The sequence below is a fragment of the Drosophila grimshawi genome, unplaced genomic scaffold, assembly GCF_018153295.1.
Source record: "Drosophila grimshawi isolate 15287-2541.00 unplaced genomic scaffold, ASM1815329v1 contig_1377, whole genome shotgun sequence".
Taxonomy (NCBI): Eukaryota; Metazoa; Arthropoda; class Insecta; order Diptera; family Drosophilidae; genus Drosophila; species Drosophila grimshawi.
This window is the reverse complement of record NW_025062900.1, coordinates 19,418,794-19,446,792: the sequence shown is the minus strand read 5'-3', so window position 1 is coordinate 19,446,792 and position 27,999 is coordinate 19,418,794. Positions and strand designations below refer to the sequence as shown.

Here is a 27,999-nt window from a genome sequence, read left to right as displayed (position 1 = left end):
TCGCTAGCTTGGCGTCTGATTGGCACATTTTAAAGAAGAAGCACAAGAAAGCGGTATTCGTTCGAATTAACTGTATAGAATTGTAATTGTATAGAAATCAATATTTCTTGGCGGAAAGTGTCGTTTAATTGTATTATATTATATATTTAACTGTATTTAACTGTATTTGTCTAATGTCTGCAAAGAGTGCCATCCAAGTGTGCATCAAGCTGCGTCCCTGCGAACCAGGAAATACCACATTGTGGCAGGTGAAAGACAAGCGCACAATTCAGCTAATCGACAGCCAAGCAGATCCCTGTGTTTTTGGTAAGCAACAACAGCAGCAGCAACAACAACAACACTCCAAGATGGCCGCTACTCAATGAATCAATTGTTCTTGCAGATTATGTATTCGATCAGGATTCGAACAATCAAATGGTTTTCGATTGCATGGCCAAGCACATCGTGGAGGCGTGCATTAAGGGCTTTAATGGCACCATATTCGCCTATGGGCAAACATCATCGGGTAAAACATACACCATGATGGGCGATGAGCGCAATCCGGGCGTCATGGTGCTGGCAGCCAAGGAGATATTTAATCAGATTGCCCTCTACGATGATCGCGAATTTCTGATACGTGTCGGCTACATTGAGATCTACAATGAGAAAATCTACGATTTGCTGAACAAGAAGAATCAGGATCTCAAGATACACGAGAGTAATGGGATGGTGCATGTGAATTGTGAGGAGTGCATCATTACCAGCGAGCATGATCTGCTCCAGTTCCTGTGCATGGGTAACAAGGAGCGCACCGTGGGCGAAACCAATATGAACGAACGTTCCAGTCGATCACATGCCATATTTCGCATTGTAAGCTATTGTAATACCTTTTATATATATATTTGACTATATGTTAGCTTCACGTATTGCATCTGCAGATCATTGAGTCACGTAAAACTGATCATAATGCCGATGATGCCGTCATTCAGAGCCTGCTAAATCTGGTGGATTTGGCCGGTTCGGAGCGAGCCGATCAGACGGGTGCACGGGGTGCTCGTCTTAAGGAGGGCGGTCACATTAACAAGAGCCTGCACTTTCTGAGCAACGTGATCAAGAGCCTGGCCGAGAACGAGGACAACAAATACGTAAATTTTCGCGACTCCAAATTGACGCGTATATTGCAGGCATCGCTGGGTGGGAACACGTTCACCTCGATTATATGCAGCATTAAGCCATCGATTATGGAGGAATCGCAGTCGACGCTGAACTTTGCAATGCGTGCGAAGAAGATACGCTTGAAGCCACAAATAAATGAGCTTGTATCGGATGCAACGATGATGAAGCGTCTCGAGCGTGAAATTAAGGAGCTCAAGGATCGCTTGGCGAAGGAACAGGAACGTAATGAAAGCCAGATCAAAGTCAGAGTTTTGGAGCAGAGAATCAAGAATGATACTCTGAAAATCATAACCGGCACTACAATTGCTGATAAACGCAATAAAAATCGCCGACGCACTTGGTGTCCGGCAACATCGCATCCGGAGGCAGCGACGGGAGAAGATTTGGCTGGGTCAGATGGTTCAAATGCTGACCAGCCCAAGCATTCGGGTCTACCAAAACCAAGTTTCTATCCATCGGGTTCGCATATAAGACACCGTGCTCTTAACGCACCCAAGACCATAAACATTATGAAATCGCTGGAAATCGAAGAGACTGACGAGGAATTCAATCCAGCCGTTGAGTTCGATTTTGGACCTGTCCCAAGCCCAATGGTTACCCAACGAATCCTGCCACCACTATCCTTAACGCCACGCGTGGGCGAAATTGAAGGGTAAGTTATCAAATACAGTAATTACTCTCGATTCACACAAATCATTTTCATTGCACTTTTCATGGTTGATCTCACATCTCATCTCATCCCATATATACCATATCTATATATGTAGTAAAGCAATGCATGTACGCGACATTACGGAGCTGAATACCTTCCTCGATCTAGAGCAAAACATAGCCTGCGAGTGGGAAGATTTAAGCGAAAAGTTTGCTGCGGCACAAGCTCAAATTGATGAGCTACAATCCGAGCGACTGAATCTAATGCAGCGGTGAGTTTAAGTCCTTATTGTCATGGGACTTCTAGGACTGAGTATATAAGCTAACTAAGCTAAAACTACAAATGTAAATGTCCTGACAGATCGAAAAATGTTGGATCTTGTATATTTCCCAAAATTGTTGACAGTCTTTAAACTTTCGAAATGCCGTTTATAATGTGAAGGTCGAGCTAAATTGTATGGCAAAGCTTCTGTCTATAGACTTTTGCTTATATTCATTAATATCTTTTGGTTTAATCTAATAATTGGCGACTCCAGTTTGGAAATTTAAAAATGTGTTCACCACTTCAGTTGCGCGTCGAAGTGCACAAAGTCAACACGTGGTAAACTTTTGTGTAAATCTCTTCTATTTTATCGCATAGCGATTGCTTCGCTTTCGTCTTTTCAAATCAGTTGCTGAGTACGACGTGAGTAAGCAAGAGCCAAATCGGCCGAGCCGAGAGCCGAATAATAAGACCCACTCAGACTCATATACGCAACACGCAATATTGTTGTTTTGTGCGTCGCTATGATAGCACCGGAATACAATACACCTAAACAATATTGCGAATAAATTTGGCACCTGACGTTCGACGGCTCGAAGACGTCTGACGACAATGCCAAATAACAAAAGTGAATAGTGATAAGCGATCTTCAATCGTTGTCGTCGATAAATTGTTGATTCCACTAATGTGGCCCTAAGGTTAATGTGCTTAATTTTACTTAACTTTGCTGTTGTTGTTGAACGCACTCCGTTTCGCTCCGCTCTGTCGCACACATTCAGTGTTCGATATCGTCTTCTTGGGTAGCTAGCAACTCCCAAATGCCCAGAGACGTGACTCTGATGTAACTCATAACGCAATTGAGGCCCCGCATCAAGCAAAAAAATAAATAAAAAGTTTGTGAGTAAAAATATAACGCATAAGTTCAAAGCAAATGCAACAATAAAAGCGCATTTCTTCCGTGTGTCTGTGTGTGTGTGTGTGCAAGTGTGTGTGTTTGTGTTTGTGTGTAGCTGTAGTCGTAGTTTCAACCTCAACTGGAATGCCGTCTGCTGCCGCTGCCACCATCTGCAGTCGGTTAGCAGCTGCAGTCTCTATTTTTAGGGAGCCTCGCTGGCCATAATTAATTGTCAAAATGGTCGTGCGGTGAACAAATTTGGGGCTGCAAATGCCAACTTGCAACTGCATTTTCAGCTGTGCCCATCCGCATTCAATTATGCACTAGATTATAGATAAAGTGAAGCTCTAGAGTAGTGTTTCTGCCCATGTATGTGTCTATAATCGAAAATAGCTATTAATCCGAATTAAAGCATTAAATAACTGTCTCTTTTTACGCTTACTACTTGTAGCTGCGAAGATTTTGATAGCCTGACCGAGTCGAAGCTGGCTGGTGATACCAAAATCGAGGCATATGAGGAGCAGCTGCAAACGTTGAAGCAAACCGTTCAGCGACTGGAAATGGAAAATCGTTTGGCTGTCGACTTGGAATTTCAGTTTGAAAACCACAAATCGAAGTCAAAGCGGCGGGAGGAGGAGCTCTTGGCGGCCATCTCAGAGAAAGATGGCGCCATCGGTGGCCTGCAACATAAGCTCGATGAGTTGTCGAGGGATGTGCTGCGCAACAGCAAGGAGGATCACATGCTTTCCATTTGCCCCGAGATCGAAACCAATTGCGAGAGCATTTGCAACAAGTGCGCAAATCTCGAGCGTCTGCTGGAGGAGCACAAACAGACGACAGCCAATGTGGAGGGGACCCAGTCGATTGATTGTGAATGCGAACAGTTGCGTGTGGAAATCGCCAAGACACGGGCACAGCTGGAGACCGTCCAACTGGCGTACAAACAGGTGACCAGCGATGTCGCGGAGAAATCGCAGCTCTGTGATCGTCTGGGTCAGGACTTTGTGGCCGCCGAGGAGGCCAAGGAACTACTCCAGGATAAATGCAATATTCTCGAGGAGACGCAACAGCAACACAATCAGATCCTGCAATCGATGCAGGCCAAATATGAGGCCATGCAAGAGAAGTATGTGAAATTGCAGGAGGATTATGAACGCCTCGAATCGATGCAGGAGAAGTATGTGCAATTGCAGCAGGACTATGAGCTGCGTGAATCCAGTCAAGAAAAGTATGCGAAACTGCAGCAGGATTATGCCCAGCTCGAAAGCCAAAACGAAAGTTTGCAAGAGGAAATCCGAACGCTGAAAACATCTATGCAGCAGATTCAAGAAGAACTCATGCAGACTGCAACGGCAACAGCGAGCACAGCCGAGATCAACGATGCACTTGTACAGCAGTTGAGGTCGCGCAACGAGGAGCTCATCGAGAACCTGGCCATAATGGAGACTAAATTCGAGGAAATCCAACGAGAATACGATGATCTGTCTAACCAGCTAATGGAGAGCGTTCAGGATGGCGACAGTCTGCGAGCTCAGTGCAATGCCCTGCAAGAGCAGCTCAAACAGCAACAGCAAATGTCGGCTGCAAATGCAACTGCTGCTGGTGCCGAGGCTGCTGAGAAGAAAACGGAACAATTGCTGGCACACATCGCTCAGCTGGAGAGTGAAGTGGCCGAGAAGAATATGCTGATTGATGCCACCGAGGGTACAATCAACGAGATGCGTGAACAGATGACAAATCTGGAATCGGCGCTGCTGGAGAAATCGGTGATCGTCAACAAAGTGGAGGACTATCAGCGACAAATCGAATCGCTCGAGAAACAGCATGCCGAAATGACCATGGTCTGTGAAGAGCTGCAAGAGAAGGTTAAGGAGAACACCCTCAACGAAAGCGAGAGCCAACTCATGTCCAGCAGCGGACAAACGCTGTTCAACAGCGACAGCAGCGGAACAGCAACGGAGACCGAGCTTGATCTGCTCACAGCCAAATTATCTGATCTGAAAACTGAATCTTATCAGCTGCAATTGCTGCTGAGCACCAAGGACGAACTGATCGAGAGAATACAGTCGGAACTGCAGGAGCTCAACGAACGCTGCATGAATATGGATGTGTTGCAGGTGGAACTCCAAGCGAACGCTCGTCAAAATCAACAGTTGCTCGAGCGACAGTCCGCCAAATTGGCGGACGATGCCGATCGCATTGATAAACTGCAGGAAACGAATGCACAGTTGCTGGAGCGCAGCATCAAGGCTGAAGAGACTGTGGATGCATTGAAACAGCGTCTTGAACTTGCAGCACAAGTTGCATGCTCTGCGGACGAATACGAGAAGCATCTCCACGAAATGCAAATCGCATCGGAGACGTCCCAAAAGGAGTTCGAATTGAGGGAGCAGCAGAATAAAGAAAAACTAGAGTCATCCAGGGAGGAATACGAGAAGCGTCTTAATGAAATGCAAGCTGCACTGGAGATGTCGCAAAAGGAATTTGAACTGAAGTGGCAAGAGAATGACAAAAAGATAAAGTGCTCCAAAGTGGATTACGAGAAGCGGTTGAGCGATATGAAAACTGCACTTGAGGCGAATCAAAAGCAGCATAAGGATGCGCTTGATAATGCTAAGCTGGAGTATTTGCAGAAGATCGAGGCCAGCGAGAGTCGGTTCCGTACGAATCTGCGCAAATCCAACATTGAATGGGAGCAGGACAAGGCTCGCTACGAGGCCAGTTTGGAACGATTGCAAAAACAATTGTCGCAGAGTGAGGAACAATTGGAGAAGCTCAGCGCTGATAGCTGCACAAAACTCTTGGACATTAAGGCGGCCAATGAGCTGGCAGTCGATCAATTGGTTAAAGAGAAACACGAGCTGGAATCAATGTACGATGAAAGCCAGAAGCTAGTGCAGAAGTTACAAAGTGAATTGAGCAGCAAGTGTCTGGAGGAGAAGCAAGATCAGGATGAAAAGTTGCAAGAGCTGCTCGACAAATACGAGAAGCAGATGCATGACTACGAACAGCTCAAGGCAGAGTATACACTTAGCCTGGACAACCTGAAGCTGGAGAAGAGCTCATTACAATTTGCCGTCGATGAGAGCAAATCGATAATAGAACGCTTGAACAACGAACTCCAAGCCGAGCACAACGATCAGCAACAGTTGACGAGTAGGTTGGAACAATTGGAGTCTGAGCTAGTAGCCAACGCTGCAGAGAAGGCCATATTTTTGGAGAAGGTGGAAACATTAAGTACCAAAATTGCTGGTCTAGTCGAGGAGGTTAAGCAAGCCGAATTGAAGGCAATCGATTTTGATAAGCTCCACAGCGAGCATGAAGAAACCATATGTCTTCTAAACGCAGCGAACGATCTCAGCAAGAATCTGGCGCAAAAAGTGAAGAATCTCGACAAAGAATTGATGCTGACTCACATTGAGGTTAAAACGCACAGCGCCAAAGTCGATCAACTGCAATCCGAATTGGAGGCAACGTTGCTTATGCAGAGCACTGCCAGTTCCGAGCAATCCAGCTTGACGAACAAGCTCAAGGAACTGAAGGCAACCCTATTTGAACAATCCAATCAATTTGAGCACAAATTGAAGGAGGTGCAGAGCTCGAAGAATGAACTGCAGTTGCAGCTGGACTCATTGCTCACTAATAAACTGGAGCTGGAGACAGCGAATCAGCAGCTGACAGTAAAACTGAAAAATGTCCTAAATATGCAGAGTGATTTGGACAAGGAGCGCGAAAGCAATGCCAAATTGCAGCGGTGCACAGTGCAGCTGCAGTCAAAGATTGACTCCAACGAGAAGATCTTGCAGCAACTGAAACTGGAAAATGCTCAGCTTGAGGAACGACTGACTTCAGTTACCACGGAAGCCAGTAAAAAGAGCTCAGAACTGGGCAACCGCATTGAAATCTTGCAAAAGGAAATCAATAAATTGCGCACTTTGCTGGTAAGTATTATATATATATATATATATATATATATATATATATATATAAATATATAGCATATATATTACATTTATTTATCATCAACATGGTTTGAACCTGATATTTTTACAAAGTGCTCTGAGGTGCGCGGCATAAAAAGTAAAAGAACAGAAGAAAGTTCTTGATATTATGTATTATATATTATATATATACATCTATTTATAATTTTCAGAAAACGAATAGAAGCAACTTTGATGCTGAGCGATTACGCCTGGATGGCACAATTTCTAGTCTATTGGACGACAAGCGCAACTTGGAGGAGAAAATCTGCACGACCGAAGAGATTCTCAAGAAGCTGGAGTCGGACTTGAGAGCTAAGGCCAATGGCAGCAATTTATCATTTGACTCAAATTCGTCGAGCACATCATCTGCACCCCGAAAGAGTTTGGATCGTGAGACTAATCATCCAAGGGTGAGTAATGAATGCCCAAAACCAAAAAAATATCGAATTTAAGCATTATATATGTATACATTTAACAGAAATCCATATCATCGGAGTCTGAGTTACGCAAAAATAGACGAATTAGCACACACGATGAATGGCGTCGTCAGTCGTATTGGAATGATTCGAGGCATGTGGCCTGCATGACGGATCCAGTCGGTGAGTTTAGAAACACAAAAACATTCAAGTTGCCTTGATAAATGTGTGTATTGAATGATAGATAAAAACTGCAACTGTGAGGAGCTTGATAGTAAGCTGAAGGATTGTCAACGCCAGCTTTTCATAGCTGAAAGCATCGTGACTACGCAGAATATGGAGTTGAAGAATCATCCGCTAAAAGAGGAAACAGCCACACTGAAGAAACGTCTCCAGGAGGAGCAGGCGAAGGCGCGCGATGAGATCAAACGCTTAAGGCAAAAGAATTTGGATCTGATGAGCAAGGTTAACGTTCAGGCAGCATCTGCAGCCATCTCGGCCAGCAGCAGCCAAGTGGCAACGACGACGGCTCAAGCCGGCAAGCAGTTGTCAACCGCAGAGACGCAAACGGAGTCCGATGTGGAGACGGCTTTACAGAAAATTACTGATAAGTTGAATGAAAGCTTGCGACTGTGTCGCATTCGTTATCACAAAATTAAGGATTTGGAGGATAAGTTAAAGCAAAATGAAAATGCCGACGCCTCCATTTCCCTCCAGACAACTGGCCAAATTAATGTACTTAAGGTCTGTGTGAAATATTAATTAATAATAAGTAATTCTCGCAGAATTATCACAATTCACTTTCTCTTTTCCAGTCCCAATTGGAGGTGCAGAAAAAAGACTTTGCTGCCCTAAACAATAAGTATGAGTACGCGAAACGGGCCCTCAAATTGCGCGGAGATGAGCTGGATAAACTCCGGAAAGTCGCTGACGCCGACCTGGCGGCACCCTCTAAATAAGTCATATATTGATAGTATTACAATTGTTGAGTTATCTTAAAATAATTTATGTTAAGTGTGCTTAGAGTTAAGGTTGTAATTAAAGAGCAGCCAAATTTGTGAGTGAGCGAGCAAGTAAATATTGTGTGGCATAGAAAATGTCGAAGATGTCGGCGGAAGAGTGAGTTATTGAAATTAATGCATAAAATATGTTTTCATAATTGTTGTTTTATATGTAATAAACGTTTTCGTTGGTTTACAACCTTAAAGTCAGTAATTAAATTTAAATTCAAATATATCGAACATATTTTTTTGTTGCCAAAATGCAGACATGCCTGATGGAAACACTGTAATCGAAGTGTTTCGATAAATGCGATAACGCGATTAAATCAATTGCAAGCTGAAGCGTTGCAGTGACAACTATCGGCCAAAAATCGCCTAACCACCACACTCATATTAAATCTTGTATTAAAAAAAAGTAATTCAGCTTAAGTAGGCCATGAATTCGGCAACAAAGGTATGTTAAAAGCAAAACGCATTTAACCGATTGCAACCCGTACGCGCCGCCGGATGGCAAAGAATGCCCCAATTGAGTTTTGTGCGGGAAAAGTGTGCGGCTGTGTGCGTCTCTGTCATATCGCCTCACTCCTTCGGGTGCGAATGGTAGCGAAATTTTGTGTTTGTGCTTCATTTTGGGGGCGGTGAGAGGGCGCGTTTGTTTTGAATTTGCACCGCATGCCAAACAACAGCAACAACAACAACTCAAAACAAAACAGCTGAAAATATAACACACAAATTATTATTCTTGCAGGTTGGTGAAATATTTACGGCAGCGGGTCAAGCGTTCAGCCGACTCGGTGATCTAACAATGCAATTGCATCCAAATGCCGAATCTCCGTCCGGGTAAGCAAGCTGGACAGATTTTAGCTTCTGTATATATGCATATATAGTGCTTAATTGTTAATTTTGCATGTTCCCTCGCTATGCACGGCACAGTAAATGGACAGACGAGGAAATCGACATGTTGCACTCGTCCATAATGCGCTTCTCCGACGATCTGAGCAAAATCAGTCTGAGCATCAAGAGTCGCACCGTGTAAGTCAGACAAAAAAAAAAAGAGAAAAACAGAAAAACATAGCGAGAGAACATGACACTTATTATTATTATATTTCAAATGCACTTCTTTCCCACTCTTGCAGCTCGCAAATACGACAGGCGCTTAAGAAGAAGGCATTTGAGGATGCGGGAATTCCGGCTAAACAGTTGCCCGTACAGCAGGTCCAGCATGTTATACAAACGGTGCAGCCAAACATACAACAACAACAACAAGTCTTCAAATCACACATCATACAACAACAACAACCGCAGCAGCAGCAGCCGCAAGCGAAGCAAATCATTTTGCAGCCACAGACAACGACGACAACGACGACAACAACAACGGTGACAATCAAACAATTTCAACAAATGCAACAACAGAAAGCAGTTGCATTGGCTGCAGCACAAGCAGCGGCAGCTGCTGCCGCCGTTTCCAATACGCCCACCATCACAGAGAATATAATCATACAGCAGCCAACATCGACGACGGCACAGCAGCAGCAACAAATTGTGGCGGCAACTTCGGCGACACAACAACAACAGCAATTGCCACAGATTTTGGTGCCGGCAACTGTTGCTGTTGTTGTTGGTGGAGAGGATGTTGTTAGCACCACATCGACGGCACAATTAAAATGTGGTCCGGATGTCTCGATGACCCTAAATCGTATCAATGTCCAGGAGAACGAAGTGGATGTCGAGGAATGTTTACCCGCTGAGGTTGTTAAACTCGATTTTGTCAGCGAAGAGGTGGCTGGATGAAGTCTGCTGATCGAGGATTTCTATTATTAGTTATAATACACATATATATATATATATATATATATATATATATATATATATATATATATATATATGCAGAATCACACGTATTTTATGGACCTGGCAAACACAGACTGGCCTGTTAATCCTGTTAAGAGTAAAGATCCCCAACATTTGTAATTTATATAAGAGATGAAAGTGAAAGAAAATACTGCCGCGTATCCAGGTCAGGTTTGTTTTACTTAAATAGAGAAAGTTGTAAAAATATATATATATACAAATATATATATATAGAGAGAGAGAGATATGTATTTAAAATGTTTTGCCGCGCCTAGTTCTAAATTTTAAGAAGAGATTCAATAGTGCAAAGTACATTACAAAATTCGTGTAAGTTGACAAATGAATAAACGAACCTAATTCTAAATTTGTTTTATTCAATTATAGAATAAGCAATATAATTTTACATTTGTATTCCAAATGAAATTTTGCTTGCTATTAGGAGCTGCATACCAGATTTACTGTAATTGTAACAGCTCTGCTCCTCTTGTTAACATAGCTGCTTCACAGAGTACAGTTTTCTGTTAAAGTGTTTACAGACCTACGCAAATGGCACTTATTGAAAACAAATCACAGAAAGTCTTCAGACGCATTACGAAAACAACGGAAAAAGATGAGGATAGGATGCTGGCTAATATTGTGCATGTTCTTTATGGGAACGCTGGCCTACAAGCCAGTTGTGATACTCCATGGCATACTGTCGGGTGCTGAATCTATGACGCTTTTGGTGCGGCACATCGAAAAGGTAAATGTGAAAACATTTCTTCTTTGTTATTGTTTGATGAGTTCAAAGTCAAAATCCGACAACGCAATAAATTGAATCCTGCATCTGTATTACGGTTACAGCTGCATCCGGGTACAGTTGTGTACAATTGCGATGAGTTTCCTGGCTGGTACAGCCTGGAAAATGCGTGGCGGCAAGTTGCACAAATCAGGGACTATATTGGTGAGATATATTTTGAGTATCATTTCACCATGGAGTAAATATCGCTAATATTCTATGTGTTTGTTGTGCTTTAGATCGAATTGGAAAACTGCATCCGGATGGATTTATTGTGTTGGGCTACTCGCAGGGCGGACTTCTGGCGAGGGCGGCTATACAAAGTTTACCCGATCACAAGGTCACGACCTTTATTTCGTTATCATCACCCCAAGCGGGTCAATACGGAAGTATGCCATATATACATATACATAAATATAGATAAATCAGGCACAAGTTCTACATAATTTATCTGTATTTTGCAGCTAGTTTCCTGCATTTAATATTTCCGGATCTGGCGGCAAAGACGGCCTTTGAGCTATTCTACTCGAGGGTGGGTCAATATACATCCGTCGGTGGCTACTGGAATGATCCGCATAAGCAATCGTTATATATGAATTATAGTGAATTCTTGCCGCTAATTAACAATGAAAAGATTAGCTCAAATTCAACATCATTCAAAATGGGAATGGTGCGACTTGATAAAGTGATCCTCATTGGTGGACCCGACGATGGTGTTATTACCCCCTGGCAATCCAGGTTAGTTATTTTTGATGTACCATAACGCATATTATATATAATATTATGATAATTGTATGTTATGTTTTTAGTCATTTTAGTTATTTTGACGACTCATTGGACGTGATACCGTTTTATGAGCGGGGGATTTACATAAATGACTCGATTGGTTTGAAAACCTTATTGGAGGCGGACAAATTGATAATAATTGTTAAGCCATCTGTGCACCATTTATCGTGGCATAGGAACAAGAAAGTTATTAACGAAGTAATAATGCCATATTTGGATTGAAACCAATTTAACCAGAGCGATTTAATAGGCTGTGATTGGAATGGTGACACATTCAATATATAGAACTGATAAGTACAATATATATGTATATATTGTGTGCAGCGATGCAAAACAAATGGTCTGGTTTAGTTCAAGTATTCACTATTTTTCGTTATAGCAAATATAGTTTAAACAATAAAATATCATTTGTATTGTCTTTCGCAAGATATTTTGAGTTTTAGACCACGGTAAGTGTTTCTACAATTGAGATTATAATTTAAATAAATTGTACAATAACTGATTAAATGTTTATTTGTTATTTTATGTTATCGCAAGTAAAGCATCGAAAACAAATTTAAATATTTCACTGACCAGGCGCCCGCAGTGTTGCCAGACCTTTTTCCAGTTAACTTTCCATGTATCGATAAGAGCAACAGCTGTTTTCTGATAAATCGATAAAAATTCTTTAATGTGTTGTGCCCGCGCAATATATTGTGAAATTCTTATGTGTGGAGTTGAACATTAATAACATAGCAGAAATGGCAGACATGACAGATACGGGTGAAAAGGATGCTGATAATATCATGCGTATTATGGTGGCGACCGATAATCATTTGGGATATGCGGAGAAGGACGCGATTCGTGGCGAGGACAGTTTCAGGGCATTCGAGGAAATATTGGAGCTGGCCGTGTCTGAAGATGTGGATATGATATTGCTAGGCGGTGATCTCTTTCACGACTCAGAACCTAGACAGAGTGCTACGCACAAGTGAGTATAATAGAATATCAATTTGAATACTAGATTCAATTATATTTCCCAGGTGCATCGAATTACTGAGGCGCTATACGTTTGGGGACAAACCGGTGTCCCTGGAGATATTGAGCGATCAGTCGGCTTGTTTTCACAACACAGTTAATCAGTCGGTGAACTACGAGGATCCCAATTTGAACATTGCCATACCAGTGTTCTCCATACACGGCAATCACGATGACCCAAGTGGCTTTGGACGCTTGAGCACCTTGGATCTGCTCAGCACAATGGGTCTGGTGAACTACTTTGGCCGCTGGACAGACCTAACGAAGCTGGAGATTAGTCCGATACTGTTACGCAAGGGCGAAACCCAATTGGCGTTGTATGGACTGAGTCACATTCACGATGCGCGTTTGGTGCGCATTTTCAAGGACTTCCAGGTGACCATCAATTGCCCCAAGGAGTCTGAGGAGGATTGGTTCCATCTGATGGTCGTGCATCAAAATCGCGCCGATCGTGGCCCCAAAAACTATCTGCCCGAAGAGCTGCTGCCGGCGTTTCTGCACTTGGTTATTTGGGGACACGAGCACGATTGCCGCATTGAACCCGAGGTGAATGCGGTGCGTGATTTTTACGTTTCGCAGCCGGGCTCGTCGGTGGCCACTTCGCTGGCCAAGGGGGAATCCATCAAAAAGCACGTTGGCATCCTGGAGATATACAAGACAAAGTTTAACCTCAAGCCAATACCGCTGCAAACGGTGCGTCCATTCGTATTCGATTCCATTGATTTGGATGAGTATGTCGATGAGCTGGATCTAGCATCTGGCGATGCGTCCACCAAGGTGCATGACTTCGCCCAAAAGCGAGTGGAAGCCATGCTTGAGGAGGCCAAAACGATGCTCACGGGCCACCTGAAGCAGCCGACGTTGCCGCTAATCCGACTGCGTCTGCGCTACACCGACGAGCAGCACATGTTCAACACGATTCGGTTTGGGCAACTGTTTGATACACGTGTTGCCAACGTGGCCGATGTTGTCAAGTTTGAGAAGCTGATCAAGCGCATGAAGACCGGTAAGATAAATGTGGACAAGGATGCTATGCAACGCGCCATGGTAAGCAAAACCACCTCTCCCAATGAATGAATACTAATTAATATTCAACTCTAATCCGAGGTGGATAATGTGGCTCGTGTGGAGGAATTGCTCGATCGCTACTTCGACGAAGTCAAGGATAAAAATCCGCTCAAACTGATGCATGCAAAGGCATTGTCCGAGGTCACCTATCGCATGGTCGAGCGTTCCGACCTTGATGCAGCTGAATCCGTTTTGCGGTACGATTCCGTCAAACAAGAAAATTAAAAAGTTACATTTATTTATTAATCTTACAGCTTTTACAATGAAAAGGCTGTGGAACATTTAATGGACACGCTGCCCGCTCTGGAGAATATCGATGATGAGCTGAACAATTTCAGGCTGCGCAACAAAGTCGACGATCTGCTCAAGTCATTAGATGCCTATACCTTAAAAACGGAGCCAAATGTCTCTGTTGTAAGTGCCATCGCAACTGATGTGAATTTGTCTGCGGCGCCTGCGACGGCTTCCAGACCCGCACGCGGTGCTGGTCGAGGACGTGGTTCGCGAGGCCGCGGCAAAGGCAGTGCAGCGGCAGCAAGAGCGCCAAGCACACGCGCTAAACCTCAATTGGATGTATCCGTTGCCAAGACCGTAAGCATCCTAAAGACATTTCCTTTTTATTTTTAAATTGACTCATAAATCCATTTTCAATTTCTTCGCAGGGTTCGTCGGCAGGTCCACAAGGACTTCTAGATGTCTCAAAAATCGGGCGCAGATCAAGAGCCCCAATCACCTACACTGTATCTGATGATTCGGATTAACTGTTAATTTATTATTCAGCTTATTATCATTCCATTAACTCTAGATAATATTTAATTTATATATTTGATACTAATAAACACGTGTTGTTTTCAACTTAAATCGTCTTTTTCTTAACTCTTATTAATAGCCTTGTTTCTTGCATCATGTCCCTCAAAAATCTTTCAGAATTTGGCTGAATTGAAAAAAGTAAAAATAGTATTCGCCTTGTCGCTATTACTCTGCCCTGCCATATGTATAAGAATACATTTGGAGAGAAAAATTTAAAAATAATATTTATCTTGGCCACTTAAAAAATTATGGGGCTCTCATATGGACCACAAATTGTCCTTAGCAACCCGATTCGAAAAATGCAAGAAAAGGGTCTAAGTCCTTCAAACAGCTGATATTAAAGATTTTTCAAAACGGAAAATTGCTTATAGCTCGGCCAAGGATATTCATATTTTTAGTACTCTTTCTCTTAGATGACTCCATAATCCTTGAATGCAGTAAGATAGAGTTAGTATTTGCGCTTCCAAGGCACCTTGTCTTTTAAAAATGTGTTGTAATTTAGCCAAGTTGGTGCTATATTTTTTTATCCAAGTGTTATTGTATCAGCCTGAAAGTATGCATTATTTTTATTTCCCAGGCAAGCATTTACACATTCAGCCTAGAAGTATGCTATAAAATTAATGTGGTGATTATATTTTTCATGCTTTCAGAAAATTTGCTTTTAATAAAAAAGCGTTGAGAACGCAAGCATTGGAAACTCCATGATTTATTTTTAACACTTAATACTTGTTTATTAGATGCAAATTGCACTTGAAAATAATTGTTCCTTAAGAGTATATTAAACTAGAACTTAATAGCTACGATACAAGTTAGCGCCTGTTGGTCGCCAAGGATTGTTACCTCGTTGCGTTCGGTTCGGCTTGGATTCTTTGGTAGTTTAGCTGTAACTGTGCATACATATACATATACACATATACACATATACATATGCAATGAAATCCTCCAATACACACAATACAATACACACGTACACACAACAACAAGCGAACATCTTGAACTTGAGCTCGCCTGCTCTTACTGCTGATGGTACTCGTAGTAGTAGCGATATGGATCCACCGATGGACTACCGCCGGCAGCTGTAACGCCCACGCCTCCGCCAGGATTTGTTTTCGAAACGGGCCTAATGACATACGTGTTGCGCCTGCAACATGTTTGGATGGGTGTTAAAGGATATCTGAGTGGACAGAGAGAGCGATTTGGACAGAGATAATTACCTGTTGTGGTCGCCGGCATGCACCTGAAAGCTGGACTCTTCGCTGTGGTCGTGCGAGAAGAGCTTCTTCAGCGCTATTATCCCGGCAATGGTTAACGCCACTTTGCTGATGACCAGTGCCTTGCCAGCTATAGCTGCCAGTGCCTTCAGACCCAATGGTCCGGCAATACCCATTGCCGTTAGCAGCGCCGCAATCACATATTTGATGTGGCCATCGTCCTTTTTCTTTTTCTTTTTGTCGCGACCGACACCATTGCCACGCACACCTGCACCCTCATCCAAATCCAAATCTATGTCAATCTTCATGGCATGCGTTCGCATCAGTTTGTCCACCTTGGAGAGCAGGGCACGATCGAGTGGCGTCAGGCTGCCAAATTGACGGGCATCGGTCAGGGCGCCGAGAACGCTTTCAGTGTCGCTCTGATTCTGCTTCTCCAGCACGAGACCATCAACGATTTTAATCGAGTCCTGGTCGAGAGCACGTGTCAAAGCATGCAGCGCCTTCTGTTTGAGACAACTGAGGAAATCGCTCTTGCCCTGGCAACCATCGTAGACGCGACGCGCCAGTGCCAGCTCTGGTCCCAATCCACCCCAATCTCCGCCAGCGGCTGCAGACGTTGGTGTTGGTGTCGCCTCGGCAAGGCTGTGGCGACGTCGCTGCTGCAGTTGGGCAGCAGCTGCCTCAACGCTGGCACTGGCAATGCTGGCGGCACACGTTGCCAGGAGCAGCAACCAATCGAGACGCGTCATTCCACTCGTCAAACTGATGCTATATTTCTATATATATATATATATATATTTATATCCCGGTGCAAGTCCAGTGGCAGAGCGGTTGCTGCCAAACGCTAGCGATCTTTGAATGGTACTCCAGCGAAATCGCTGCTCGCCCGTTGCTTTTATAAATTGCGATACATGGCCAGAGATACCATTGGGGAGCACTCAAATGGAAAGAATTGGCGTGTGCGTCAATCCGACGAGGGATGAGGAGGCTGCCACTGGTCTTGTGGCCAATTAACAATTTTTAGGCATCATTTTGTGTATGCGTTTTGATTAATTTTTTTTTTTTTGTTTAAGTAGAAGATTCGCCTTTTCTTGAATCGAGTTTATGACTCTGACATGGATTCGTTATTTGCTCAGCCATGGTTGTTGTTTGTGGAGATGATCATTCATGCCTCGGATCGTATTCGTGCTGCTGATGCACCGACTCAGCTGGGCATCATATATGCCATTTAAATAGTATTTAACATTATCTCTAATGATTACTCAGCGTCTGTCTAAATATCTGTATACAAAATACAATTTGTTCTGTTTAAAAATAATATTTCCGTTTTTTCACTCGGTAGGTTGTTGCAAATCTTAAATTCTGAAAAATTACATATTAAAAAAAAACATAAAATTTGTTGTTGATTCTCTAAAAAATTAACCACAAATTCATCAAATTTCATCTTAAATATTTATTTGAAATATTTGTTTCCATCACTACTTTAAAGTAAGTTAACTAGATAAATTCGCTACTTTGTCTTATTCCAATATTATGTTTTAATTATATTTTTGTCTGATTACAAATCATTTTTTCAATTGCACTCGCTAAATATATGTATAATAAGTCCGAAATGAGATTTATAGAACTAGCGTATAAGCCAATAAAATAGCCAGACAAGGCCATCAGCTGAGCTCTGCAAAACCATTAATCAAAACGGTAATTAATAATTAAAAATAAACGTATACTGCAAATCTCCATAGAGATAAAAACAACAACAACAAACAACAAACAACAACAACAACAGCCTTGAACATAATCCAATGCATTTTTATGATGCGTGCTAAAAAGTAATTAAGCTCCCATAGCGCTGGCCGTGGTCCCTTCTTGGATCGTTGCCATAGCAAAACTGTGAAGCATAATGTGAGGATGGATGGATAGAGGCTGATGGCGTTATGGAGCTCTGATGTGATGTGAGCTGGCTGCACATTTGGTGCACTGGCCCAGTGGGTGAAATTGAGTTAAATACAGTTAAGAAAATTTTCTTTTCGCTGCCACCTTGCGCAGCGACTGTAAAAATCATGCACGATAAATATCGCATGAGCGACATCCAATGCAATCGCAGCGAGGAGGGGAAAAGTATCAGTAACTTTGTATAAATGATGACAGTTGTTAATCTAATTTTGATTACAGTGAAACAAGTGTAAGCGACACTTTCGAGTGCTTCTCAGCTGATGCGATCCGATTCGATGCACACACTTATTGTTTTCACTTCATATTTATTAAATGCGAAAGAATCTAAACAATTCCTTTTTTCTTAACATTTTGCGAAAGCTAAGAAAAGTGTTTCAATATAAACAATAAATATATGGGAAAAATAAAAGTTTAATTTTCTAGAATTATCAACTCAATTCAAGTTTGTTGTTTTCTTACTAGTCATTTTCATCTTATATTAATAACCACAATTCCCTCGATTTTGTAGCTCTCAAGAATGAACCACTCCGTTGATCACCTCTCCTGTTTCTTACGGAAATTACTCTGAATTCGCCTATTCTTCAAAAACTGATGCTTATGTGACAAATGAATAAATTAATTGGAAATATATAATCAGTTAATTAGAATCATGTCATTATATCTATATCGATATGTATCGATATCTATATATGTATATATCTATAGCTATATCTATATCTATAGCTATATCTATATCCATTTCTATATATATAAATATTTATATTTGTATTTATATTTGCATTTATATATCTATATCTATATCTATATATACATCTATTTTTGTATATAAATTAATTTAATTAAATCTAAGATTATCCTTTATGGAGTGAACTCTTCAAAGAATGTCAATTTTATTTTTTTAGTATATTTTTTCCAGTCTTATTACTGTCAGGTGTCCATGTGTCAAGTTTTACTCAAAATCACAGCAAGTATTTGACAGAGCGACCTTCAAGCAAGCTAAATACACATGCTCTATTGTATGAACATATACCAATATATATATTTATATATATATATATATATATATATATATAAAATCATCTCATGGTCTTTTGGTCACCCACGCACACGAAATCCTGTGCTCAAGAGGGCGTAAATAATTTAATACATCAAGAAAATTGGAAATGAAAGTTTCTTTGTTTTGGCCGCTTGGCCGCAGATAACTTTTAGTTTCAATACTCGTAGATAGTCGCAAATGGCATGGGTCGTTGGAGGAGGCGGTGGGGGGATGGTTAGAGGGGCAGCAAAAACAATTGTGCGATTTATTTGTACATTTTACGAGTGTGTGTTTGTGTGTGTGTGGTTGGAGCTGCTATTTTTCTCGAGCTCTTATCGTCAATAATCATCATATGCTCAAATTTTTGGTCGCTTAATTGGAAAATTGTTGTTGTTTCTGTGGCTGCGTTGAGCATCGAGCATTGAGCATTACGCCTGAGCGATTGGGTGATTGGATGGCTGGATGATTGGATGATTGGTTGAGCTTCTGAGTGCGTTTGATTGATGAGTCTCCTCCTCAGACTGCGTCTCCGTCTTCGTCTTCAGCTCAGTCATTTGTTGCTTTTGGCCAGAACATGCTGAACGCACATCAATTTGTGGCATTGTTGTGATAATATTTGTTATGCCACAATTTGATTGGCATGCCATGAACAGAAAGAGAGAGAGAGACAGGGACACAGAGAGAGAGAGAGAGAGAGAGAGAGAGAGAGAGAGAGAGAGAGAGGGAATGTTCAAATCTAACTCGGAGTGGGTGGTGTGCTTGGGTGCAGCAGCACCACAATGCGATTGCGCAAAGGACACTGCCTCTGCCTTTGCTGAGGGTGGAATATTATTTTCATATTTCATCATATTTCATAATAGCGCTGGGCGTAAACCAACATTGCCGCAAATCTAAAATGGCGCCGCCGCCTTTAGAAAAGCTTCGGGGTTCAGCTCTTTGAAGTTAGTCGGCGTCGTGGGCTGGCGTGGGTGGCAGGTGACGGCCTTCAGCTGCAGCGCACTTCAGTGTGCACAATGTGGGAAAATGAAAATGGTTTATCAAAAGAAGTCGAAACCACAAAGAAAATCTCAGCGCTGGCTTACACATACATACATACATACTTAGATACATAGGTACATCAAATCATCAAGTCCTTCATGTGCCCGTATCTCGTATTAACTGCTTGCCCATGTTTGCACCTTTTCTTTCACTCTGCACTCAGCACTCTGCAGACAAAGACAACTGGCAACTGGTAACTGGCAACTGGCAACTGGCAACTGGCAACGGGCAACGGGCAACTGGCAACGTTGAATGCCGCAGACGACTTTGTTCTATCTCTTTAGCTCTTTGGCTCTGTTGACTGCGGTTCGGTTCGGTTCGCTGTCCCTCTCTCTCTCTCTCTCCCATTTAGAAATTTCCCATTTTCAACAAATACTACTTGGAAAAGTTTTCACATTTTAAATTTGTTGCCTTGCTTCTTGTGCTACGCTTTTTTCCTCTACTTTTGCTACGCATTTTCCCTTTTCTTGTGCTTAGAACTCGCCTCGTTTTTCTTATTCTGCACTGCTTTTGCAAACAGTTTAGTGTTGGGCTTAGTTCATCTTCCAATTCTCTACACTAGATAAGACTCTCTTTTGTTTATTTTGTTGTTTGATCAGAATATATACATCACATATGAAAATAAAGAGAATTTTAGAATAAGTAATTCGAAATTTATAATTTATTGTTGTTAGATGTAGATACATATTAAGATATATGAATTTAGATATAGATATAAATATATTCTATGCATTATCTATCTAATAAATATTAAGCTTTAAAATCAGGTCACAGGTTTAGGTTCGTTCTGATAAATAATACATTAAAACATGTACATAATACATCGGTTTAGTAGTTATTGTTGTCATAATATTCTCAAATTTGTAAGCAAATTTCAATTCAATTCAAGAAACTAAAGTAAATTTATGAGACTAATTTTCAATATATTAAATAAATTATGTTAATTTATAAGATTACTTTTATAAGACTTTTGTGGCTTCCTTCAATTTAATTTTTTATTAAAATATTTATTTTAAAGTTGTATTAGTATAAATAATGCTATAAATAAATATTTTAATATTTTTTTATTTTATAAGTTTTGGTTTGTATCATTAAATTAAAATAATATTTAGTGCATATTCTGAAGTTATTTTTTTAAAATACATATTTAAATAATATATCTATATTAAAATATATTTTGATGTAGAAAATAAATGTATTTAATTATTTTTTTTAAGGGTGTTCAATGGGAGTAGTGTTATCTAAAAATCCAAGTGTTACTTTTGGCAATTAAATGCTTAAATACCGCAATAATGAATACTCCAAGGTGTGTGTGTGTGTGTGTGTCTGTGTCTGTGTGGGTAGGACTTCAAAGATAGTTGTGCATTTTTATAAAGTTTTATTTTTTTTTTTTGCTGCCTTGAGCAACTGTGTCCACATACTGCAGCTCAAATATGGGCACCCATTTGAAGTTAGTTGCAGTTGAAGAAGTTTTGAAAGGCAACTGCGGTTGCCTTGCTAGAACAGAGGACAGGTGCCACATTTTGGGTACCATAAGCCATTATGGAAATAGGGGCAGGTTTGCATTTTGCAGTCTCAGCATGTACCCCATACTGCGCGGGTCTGGCATTGGGGTTGGAGAGGTGTGGGGGGGGGGGAGTGGTTGGCAACTGTGGGCGGGCAAAATAAATTGTTGCAAATGCAAACAGAAATATAATTTCTGTTGGCTGCCATACGGACGCACACATATTTATGGCATGCCGGCACGTACGCGATATATTGCAATCCAATCCAGGAGAAGCGGCTGGCAACGGGAGAGGGGGAGGGGATGTTGGGCGTTGAGCGCTCGCAACGGTTATATTTATTTGCTAAACTTCGTTTATATCGCAAAAGCAGCAAAAGGAAACAGAGCACAGAACACAGAACACGACGCCATGTTGAATGGTTTTCTGGGTCTTGGGTTTGTGGGCTTACTTGCTGTTGTGGGGGGCATGGGCAAGGGGGGTTGGTTTTCAACGCCATAAAAATGTTGCAGGACACCCATCCAGACACCCCCAACACTCCCGACATCCCAGACATCCCAGACACCCAGTCAAGTTGCGGCATTTGCTGTACTTTGTGTTTGTTATGCTTGTCAAGCAGTTTACGCATGCAAGTGAAGAGCGAGGGCGCCGTGTGGAGAGGGTGGTGGGGGGACGGTGGGAGGGTGGGATTGGGAGGAGGGTCGTGAAACGATATTTCGATTTTGATATCTTTTGGGTGTTATCGTTATCGTCTTGATTATGGCTGCATCTATTTTTTTTATATTTACTTTTAATTTTATTTTTGGGCCCATAAAACCAAACAGACTGCTGACTAGACTGTATCTGTAACTGTATCTTTGTCTGTACTGTATCTGTATCTATAGCTCTATATGAATTTGTATCTGTATCTGTATATGTATCTTAGTCTGTAACTGTATTTGTATCTGCATTTCTATCTAAATCTGTATCTGTAATTGTATCTGTAATTTATTCTGTTTCAGTATCTGTATCTGTATCTTTGTCTGTATCAGTATCTGTATCTGTATCTGTATCTGTATCTGTATCTTAGTCTGTATCTGAGTCTGTATTTCTATCTGAATCTGTATCTGTGTCTGTATCTGTATCTATACCTCTCCTGCTCTGCTGCTCCTTTTGACACTTGCTCAAACTTAAATGCTGACATAAATAAATGCTGCATAAATAATCGCAGTCAGCTTGTGTGCTAATGTGTGTGTTTAAATGTGTGTGTGTGTGTGTGTTTGAGGGTGTGTGACTTTTAAATTGGCACTCAAATGTGTCAAGATCATTATATTCCACGAAACTAAAACTTTGACTTGGGTAGTTCGCAACCCAAAATGTGCATGTATGTACATACATATATATGTATAATGTACCTTCCTTCCTTCTTTTTTTTGAGAAGGGTTCCTGGGCTGCCCGTCAACTGTCATAATTATAGCTGGTGCTGAACCTGCCGCCAGCCGGTCGCTTCATAATTGGCCCCGAAATGGGATAAGTATGAACAATTTTGCCGGCGGTTGCTCAAGTCTAGACTAAAAAATCAAATTTGACACTTGACGCATAAAGTTGGCCAAGTTTTGTGCATTAAATTGGATAATCAGCACGCTTAGCCAAATGCAGAGGAAGTTTGCATTTATAAATAAAAAAATATATATATATTTATAATAAAAATATTGTGGCACATATGTAAGACAGGAAGCTGCCACAAACAAACCGTTATTGCACGATAAAAACTCAATTAGCGACAAATGCAAAACAAGAGCTTAAAAGGTTTCTGCTGCTCAGTTCTATGCTGAAGCTGAAGCTGTGACAAAAATGCAGACAGCCGCCAGATATATAAAAGAGGAACTCCCGATTGGAAGTTGGCTTCGTTGTGTGATTTATGTGGCTTTTAGGATATTTTATTAAAATGCATATTCGTTGCTCCGTTGTCATTTGCAGCCGTCGGCGAATGTTTATGATTTTCATAAACGCTGCCCCATTGGCCATTGGCCATATCCAGCTCCAGCTCCAGCTCCAGCTTCAGCTTCAGCTCCAGCTCCAACTCCACTTTCAGCTTCCATTCCATCTGCATCAGCATCAGCATCTGCATCGCCATCTCGCTTGCATTTGCATCTCTGCTGGCTACCAACATCGTGAGGTTGTTGTTGCTGTTGCTGTTGTTGCATGTTGCTTGTTGCCTGTGTTCTGGTTCTTGTTGTACGTCATAAATTGTCACCGCGAGTGGCGAGTGGCAAACAAACGCAAGACTCGGCCAGCAAAAACCGGGCTGGCGACCGTGTCAGGTGAAGATATTGTATCTGATCGTTGCGCCCGCTGCGGGTCATAAACAAGCGATGCGTGGATGTGGAGCGCGATCCTGGACAACGACTTCTTCTTCTTCTGCTTCTTCTCTTTCTCATGTTTGCCTCTTTTCTTTGTGCAATTTTAATTAAAGCAGCTTGCTTGTCTCTGTATCTTTGCTGGCAAAGTAACAAAGTAGAAAACAACCACAGCTCTTTTCTTTCGGTTGGGGGGGAGATTCGTTTATCGGTTTATTTAAATTTTTGTTGGTTTGGGGGGATTCGTATTTATGCCTATAATCAGCACATGGAATCCCGTTAAATCGCCTCATAAGGCAGTGCGCCATTTTGCCCGCTTATCGGCAGCACCAGTGGCAGCTGCCCCGCCCACAAAAAAAAAACAACAGAAACAGAAACAGAAACGGGGCTGAGTTTTATTGTGGTGCACAGAAATTGGATTTGTATCAAAGGCGCACATTCTCAGTTCAGTTAGACATATATACTTGCGTAAATGTTGGTCTCAGTTTATGGCAACTCATATCTGACAGATATAAAATCACACACATAGACTCCAACACACACACACACTCACACACACATGCACACATAGAACGAGGACGCCATTTTGTGTGAGCTTGTAAGCGAATGAGGACGACAGCAGGAAAAATGATAATAAAATAACGCAAATATGGCAGAAGGAAATGCTCGTTATGCGAGGATTTTCTTTTATTTTATGTATTTCTCCACATAAGCAGCTTAAGTGGCACACAACACACACACACACATAGAGATAAATAAATGTGTGTGTGTGAGAGAGAGTGAGGCAGATATAGAGATTGGCATATATTGTATATAACGAAAGGATCATGCATAATGCTGACGACGAGGCAAGCCCTTGTTGCTGCTGCTCCTGCTGCTGCTGCTGCTGTTGTTGTTGCCTCATGTGCCATAATTTGCAGAAAAGTGCCAGCAAAGGCAGCAACACACACCCACCCACACACACACACAGACACACACACACAATTGCTGCACACCCCAAACAGCCATCGGCACGCAGAGGATACACAACAAGGATAACATTTTTTGGCTGCCTTTGCAACCTTGGATTTTGTTCGTTTCGAAATGGGAATGAAGATTGCGATTGGGAATGGGAATGGAAACGGCAATGGCAATGGGTATGGATCCGGGTGGCATATGGAAAAATGGGTGCATGCCATAAAAACAATAGCGCACATAAATTCAACACAAATATATGTACATATGCATGAAAGTATGTATTGTATGTGTTTATATAAAGTATGCAAAAAAGGCATAAAACGTACAAAGAAGTCAGCAATGTTGTGGAGCATGGTGTGTTGCACACACACACACACACACACACACAAATGAGCTGGCAAACTCTAGCACACACACACATACACACACACACACCAACACATGCACGCTCACCCAAAAATTGTTGCGAATAATCGTAAAACATGAGGAAGAGTCTGAAAAGTCGTAACAATTTTTGCTTGTTTTTTTCCGCAGTGATTTCGATGGAATTTTAACGAGGCACAACAAGCAGAGTGTGCAGTGTGTGTGTGTGTGTGTGTGTGTGTGTGTATACACGTGCTTATTTCCACAAGGGCTCTGCAGTATTTCAGCTTACAAGCATATCTATAATGAGACACGTGATATTTTTCTTGATAAAACTTACAATTTTTTATCCAAAGCAGAATTTCCTACATTTTAAAACCATTTACAAAAACTTAACTTATTAAATAATTAATTACAGTTGTTTTACAACACTGGCGGAATTTCTTTATTCTAGAATGTTATATCTTAAATTCGAAATTATAATATAAAAAGAGAGATATGTAAATTTAATTTTTAATAAAATCTGTAAAATTTATTAATCATTTGTTGATAATCTAAGTAAATTTGATAATCAGCGATATCAATTGTTAATTCTGTTTGAAATATAGTATTCTTTTTATTTAATTTGTAATTTAAACCATATTTGAAATCAATCATCAATTTATTAATAAGTTGAATAGTATTAATAATCTATTTATTTAGACTAAAAAAAATCGTTCATTTTTAAAAAAGGTTTTAAAATATAAAGTTGCAAAATACATTATGTAAATTAAATTAAAAATTTTAAATCACAAAGAAATAAAATAATATAAAAGATATATAAAATCTGGGGGTATTGACATGTAAATTGGCACAGCGTTTTTTTTTTGCAAGGATTGCCGAAAAAACCAGTTAAGAAGTCTGAGAAAAGGAGTGAAATAATTGTTTAATTTTGTTAGTAAGTTAAAAAGTGTATTTATTTTTATTTATAATAATAATCTTAGGCCAACTAAATTGAATTAAGAACGTTTTTACAAAATATATCTGTTCCCAAGTTGTTATTTTCTCTGTCAATGTTAAAGGTACTTATGAAATATCGAAATTTATAATTATTTGAGGCGTTGAGAGCATTTGAGATGGCTGGAGAGACCATCTGATATCAGTGGATATCAATCTTCTACACTTGACGGAGCTGACGGAACAAATGTGAGTGCCAGAGGTCAGAGGTCGTCTGTCACGCTACCCTGCCGGGTCACAGATGTTTGTATTTGTGCCATCAGCGCTACCAATAATTGGACATTGGTTCAAGTGGGCGACGACCCTTAAAATGCACTCTCTGCTATAGAAATAATTGTGATTTTCCGTGTTTTCCGTTTGATTTTCCATTTCTTGACTCGTTGATTGCCCAACGAAATTGCGTGAAAATATTGGAATGAAAATAGCTACCCTCTAGTTGGGTGTTGGTGGCACCCGGTAGTGCTGATGATTCTGTTGTTTTGTGTGCATCAAAAAATTTATGCTTTTTAGTTTATTGCCTTGCCATCAGCACAGCCAGCCAGGGGATGTGCTGGGGGAGGGGTGCAGGGCGAGGGGATGGTATTGTTTTGTTGCACAGTTTGATGTGTTGAGTGGGGGACCTCATGTGTATGCGCTGGTCAAGTCGACGTGTAATTGCGAATTTATTAGTCGCTGGAGACTCATTTACATTTTTCTTGTGGAGATCCCATAGAAGCCAGCCCAAGTTAGTTCTGGAGGGGATGGTGCTGTTGCTGCTGCTGCTGCTGCTGACTGGTGCTGGCAAGGCAAACAAGAGCCGAGCAAGTAATAATTACCACTTGTTTAATTTATTACTGGACAATTTTGATTTGTGCGTATGTCCGACTTATGCAAGGGAGGAGAGCAGGTTATAAATAGACAAGAGAATTACAAGTTGGTGTCTGAGAGTTCCTAAGAGTAATAAATACATATACATATACATATATATATATCTGTTCAAAGTGCTTTAGTTTGCACCCTTAGTTCGTTGATTATCTTAAGCTTATTATGCGAGCAGCTTAGGGGTTTTTTTTGTCGACTGTTAAAAATAAAATCAACAATGTCTCCAATTTCCGGCAATTATTTTGACTGTCGGTCGATTTAATTTATTCGTTGCTCAAAATTAAAACCAAGCAAAACACAGAAATCCCCTTGTCCAAATCGCGACATAGGCGCACAGTCAACTCCCAACCCCCCACACCCCTCCTGCTGTGCTGTGTTTGTTAGCGTGATTTTTCATTCCAAGCGCAATTGGTTTTCAATTCATGGCCATGTAATCCCCAGCTCCGTGGGATATTTCAGGGATTTATGTTGTTTTTTATTTAGCTTTCATTTCTTTCTTTATTCCTAGAGCTGGGAGGGCCAGGGGTTCAGTTGGATGTCTGTCTGTGGATGGGCATCCTCTGCATATTATTAGCGAACACCGCGTGGCTTCGGAGTTAAACTTTTAATCAAATGCACATAATTGCCAAAATAAATCAATCAATTTAGCTTGGATGGCCCCAAATTAGAAGTGACAGCCAACAAGACCCACAACTCACAATCTCCCTCCAAGAGTTCACTGTACAGGGTTCACTGTAGGTGCCACACATAAATTACAAACAGTGGATCCACCATCTATCTAGCGATGATTTTTAATAATAATCACCATAAAACTTGGCCTCCATTAAGTTTTCTGGTTCACGTGCCATTGGCAAGAGTCCGTCTCCCGGCTTGGGGCGTGTTTGTTGTCTTCCGTTAATGCGTCGTCTTAAATTAACATAAATATACGTGTATCAACTGATTGCGATCTCTAAACACCCATTTCCACTTTCACTGCCCCCTTTTGCTGGGGCACGTGTCTCGCTTCTGTTTTCTGCGTGGTAATCCGTGAGATATCACATCGCAGACACGCTCCGCTCCGCTCGGAT

General features: G+C 41.2%; 5 protein-coding genes across 9 annotated transcripts; 4 read left to right on the top strand and 1 right to left on the bottom strand.

Annotated features, from left to right (window-relative positions):
- The first annotated feature begins 154 nt into the window (after nt 1-154).
- On the top strand, nt 155-8,569 carry LOC6566760 (kinesin-like protein KIN-7I). 2 transcript variants are annotated; one of them, XM_001992863.2, is made up of 9 exons: nt 155-306; nt 383-849; nt 918-1,807; nt 1,923-2,078; nt 3,415-6,904; nt 7,117-7,356; nt 7,425-7,545; nt 7,607-8,106; nt 8,178-8,569. In XM_001992863.2, exons 1-9 carry the CDS (start codon nt 174-176, stop codon nt 8,319-8,321), a joined length of 6,141 nt encoding a protein of 2,046 aa, XP_001992899.1. In that variant the 5' UTR covers nt 155-173; the 3' UTR covers nt 8,322-8,569. The 2 variants fall into 2 exon arrangements, with proteins under 2 accessions (XP_001992899.1, XP_032595275.1); XM_032739384.1 differs by lacking the exon at nt 1,923-2,078.
- A 162-nt stretch (nt 8,570-8,731) lies between these two features.
- Nucleotides 8,732-10,190, top strand: LOC6566759 (nuclear transcription factor Y subunit beta). 4 transcript variants are annotated; one of them, XM_001992862.2, is made up of 4 exons: nt 8,732-8,817; nt 9,112-9,203; nt 9,297-9,395; nt 9,500-10,190. In XM_001992862.2, the coding sequence occupies exons 1-4, from the start codon at nt 8,800-8,802 to the stop codon at nt 10,152-10,154; spliced, it is 864 nt and encodes a 287-aa protein (XP_001992898.1). In that variant the 5' UTR covers nt 8,732-8,799; the 3' UTR covers nt 10,155-10,190. The 4 variants fall into 4 exon arrangements, with proteins under 4 accessions (XP_001992898.1, XP_032595282.1, XP_032595281.1 ...); XM_032739389.2 differs by lacking the exon at nt 8,732-8,817 and adding an exon at nt 8,934-8,954; XM_032739391.1 differs by lacking the exon at nt 9,297-9,395 and having other exon boundaries at nt 8,757-8,817.
- A 548-nt stretch (nt 10,191-10,738) lies between these two features.
- LOC6566841 (lysosomal thioesterase PPT2 homolog) lies at nt 10,739-12,285 on the top strand. The gene is made up of 5 exons (XM_001992861.2): nt 10,739-10,956; nt 11,058-11,157; nt 11,232-11,381; nt 11,457-11,730; nt 11,802-12,285. The coding sequence occupies exons 1-5, from the start codon at nt 10,825-10,827 to the stop codon at nt 11,998-12,000; spliced, it is 855 nt and encodes a 284-aa protein (XP_001992897.1). The 5' UTR covers nt 10,739-10,824; the 3' UTR covers nt 12,001-12,285.
- A 194-nt stretch (nt 12,286-12,479) lies between these two features.
- On the top strand, nt 12,480-14,718 carry LOC6566840 (double-strand break repair protein MRE11). The gene is made up of 5 exons (XM_001992860.2): nt 12,480-12,748; nt 12,801-13,842; nt 13,903-14,060; nt 14,118-14,454; nt 14,526-14,718. The coding sequence occupies exons 1-5, from the start codon at nt 12,519-12,521 to the stop codon at nt 14,622-14,624; spliced, it is 1,866 nt and encodes a 621-aa protein (XP_001992896.1). The 5' UTR covers nt 12,480-12,518; the 3' UTR covers nt 14,625-14,718.
- A 963-nt stretch (nt 14,719-15,681) lies between these two features.
- Nucleotides 15,682-16,636, bottom strand: LOC6566839. Its single transcript, XM_001992859.2, has 2 exons — nt 15,888-16,636; nt 15,682-15,814 (listed from the first exon to the last, which is right to left on the bottom strand). The coding sequence occupies exons 1-2, from the start codon at nt 16,634-16,636 to the stop codon at nt 15,688-15,690; spliced, it is 876 nt and encodes a 291-aa protein (XP_001992895.1). The 3' UTR covers nt 15,682-15,687.
- Between the last annotated feature and the right edge of the window lie 11,363 nt (nt 16,637-27,999).

Excerpts from the sequence above, each read along its gene's own strand:
- LOC6566760 (XM_001992863.2), top strand. The coding sequence starts at position 174 with ATGTCTGCAAAGAGTGCCATCCAAGTGTGCATCAAGCTGCGTCCCTGC. Across the intron at positions 1,808-1,922 it reads CGCGTGGGCGAAATTGAAGG|TAAAGCAATGCATGTACGCG; the intron begins GTAAGTTATCAA and ends CTATATATGTAG. Across the intron at positions 2,079-3,414 it reads CGACTGAATCTAATGCAGCG|CTGCGAAGATTTTGATAGCC; the intron begins GTGAGTTTAAGT and ends TACTACTTGTAG.
- LOC6566759 (XM_001992862.2), top strand. Across the intron at positions 9,204-9,296 it reads AATGCCGAATCTCCGTCCGG|TAAATGGACAGACGAGGAAA; the intron begins GTAAGCAAGCTG and ends TGCACGGCACAG. Across the intron at positions 9,396-9,499 it reads AGCATCAAGAGTCGCACCGT|CTCGCAAATACGACAGGCGC; the intron begins GTAAGTCAGACA and ends CCACTCTTGCAG.
- LOC6566841 (XM_001992861.2), top strand. The coding sequence starts at position 10,825 with ATGAGGATAGGATGCTGGCTAATATTGTGCATGTTCTTTATGGGAACG. Across the intron at positions 11,158-11,231 it reads ACAAATCAGGGACTATATTG|ATCGAATTGGAAAACTGCAT; the intron begins GTGAGATATATT and ends GTTGTGCTTTAG. Across the intron at positions 11,382-11,456 it reads CCAAGCGGGTCAATACGGAA|CTAGTTTCCTGCATTTAATA; the intron begins GTATGCCATATA and ends TGTATTTTGCAG.
- LOC6566840 (XM_001992860.2), top strand. The coding sequence starts at position 12,519 with ATGGCAGACATGACAGATACGGGTGAAAAGGATGCTGATAATATCATG. Across the intron at positions 12,749-12,800 it reads AGACAGAGTGCTACGCACAA|GTGCATCGAATTACTGAGGC; the intron begins GTGAGTATAATA and ends TATATTTCCCAG. Across the intron at positions 13,843-13,902 it reads ATGCTATGCAACGCGCCATG|GTGGATAATGTGGCTCGTGT; the intron begins GTAAGCAAAACC and ends CTCTAATCCGAG.
- LOC6566839 (XM_001992859.2), bottom strand. The coding sequence starts at position 16,636 with ATGACGCGTCTCGATTGGTTGCTGCTCCTGGCAACGTGTGCCGCCAGC. Across the intron at positions 15,815-15,887 it reads CATGCCGGCGACCACAACAG|GCGCAACACGTATGTCATTA; the intron begins GTAATTATCTCT and ends AACATGTTGCAG.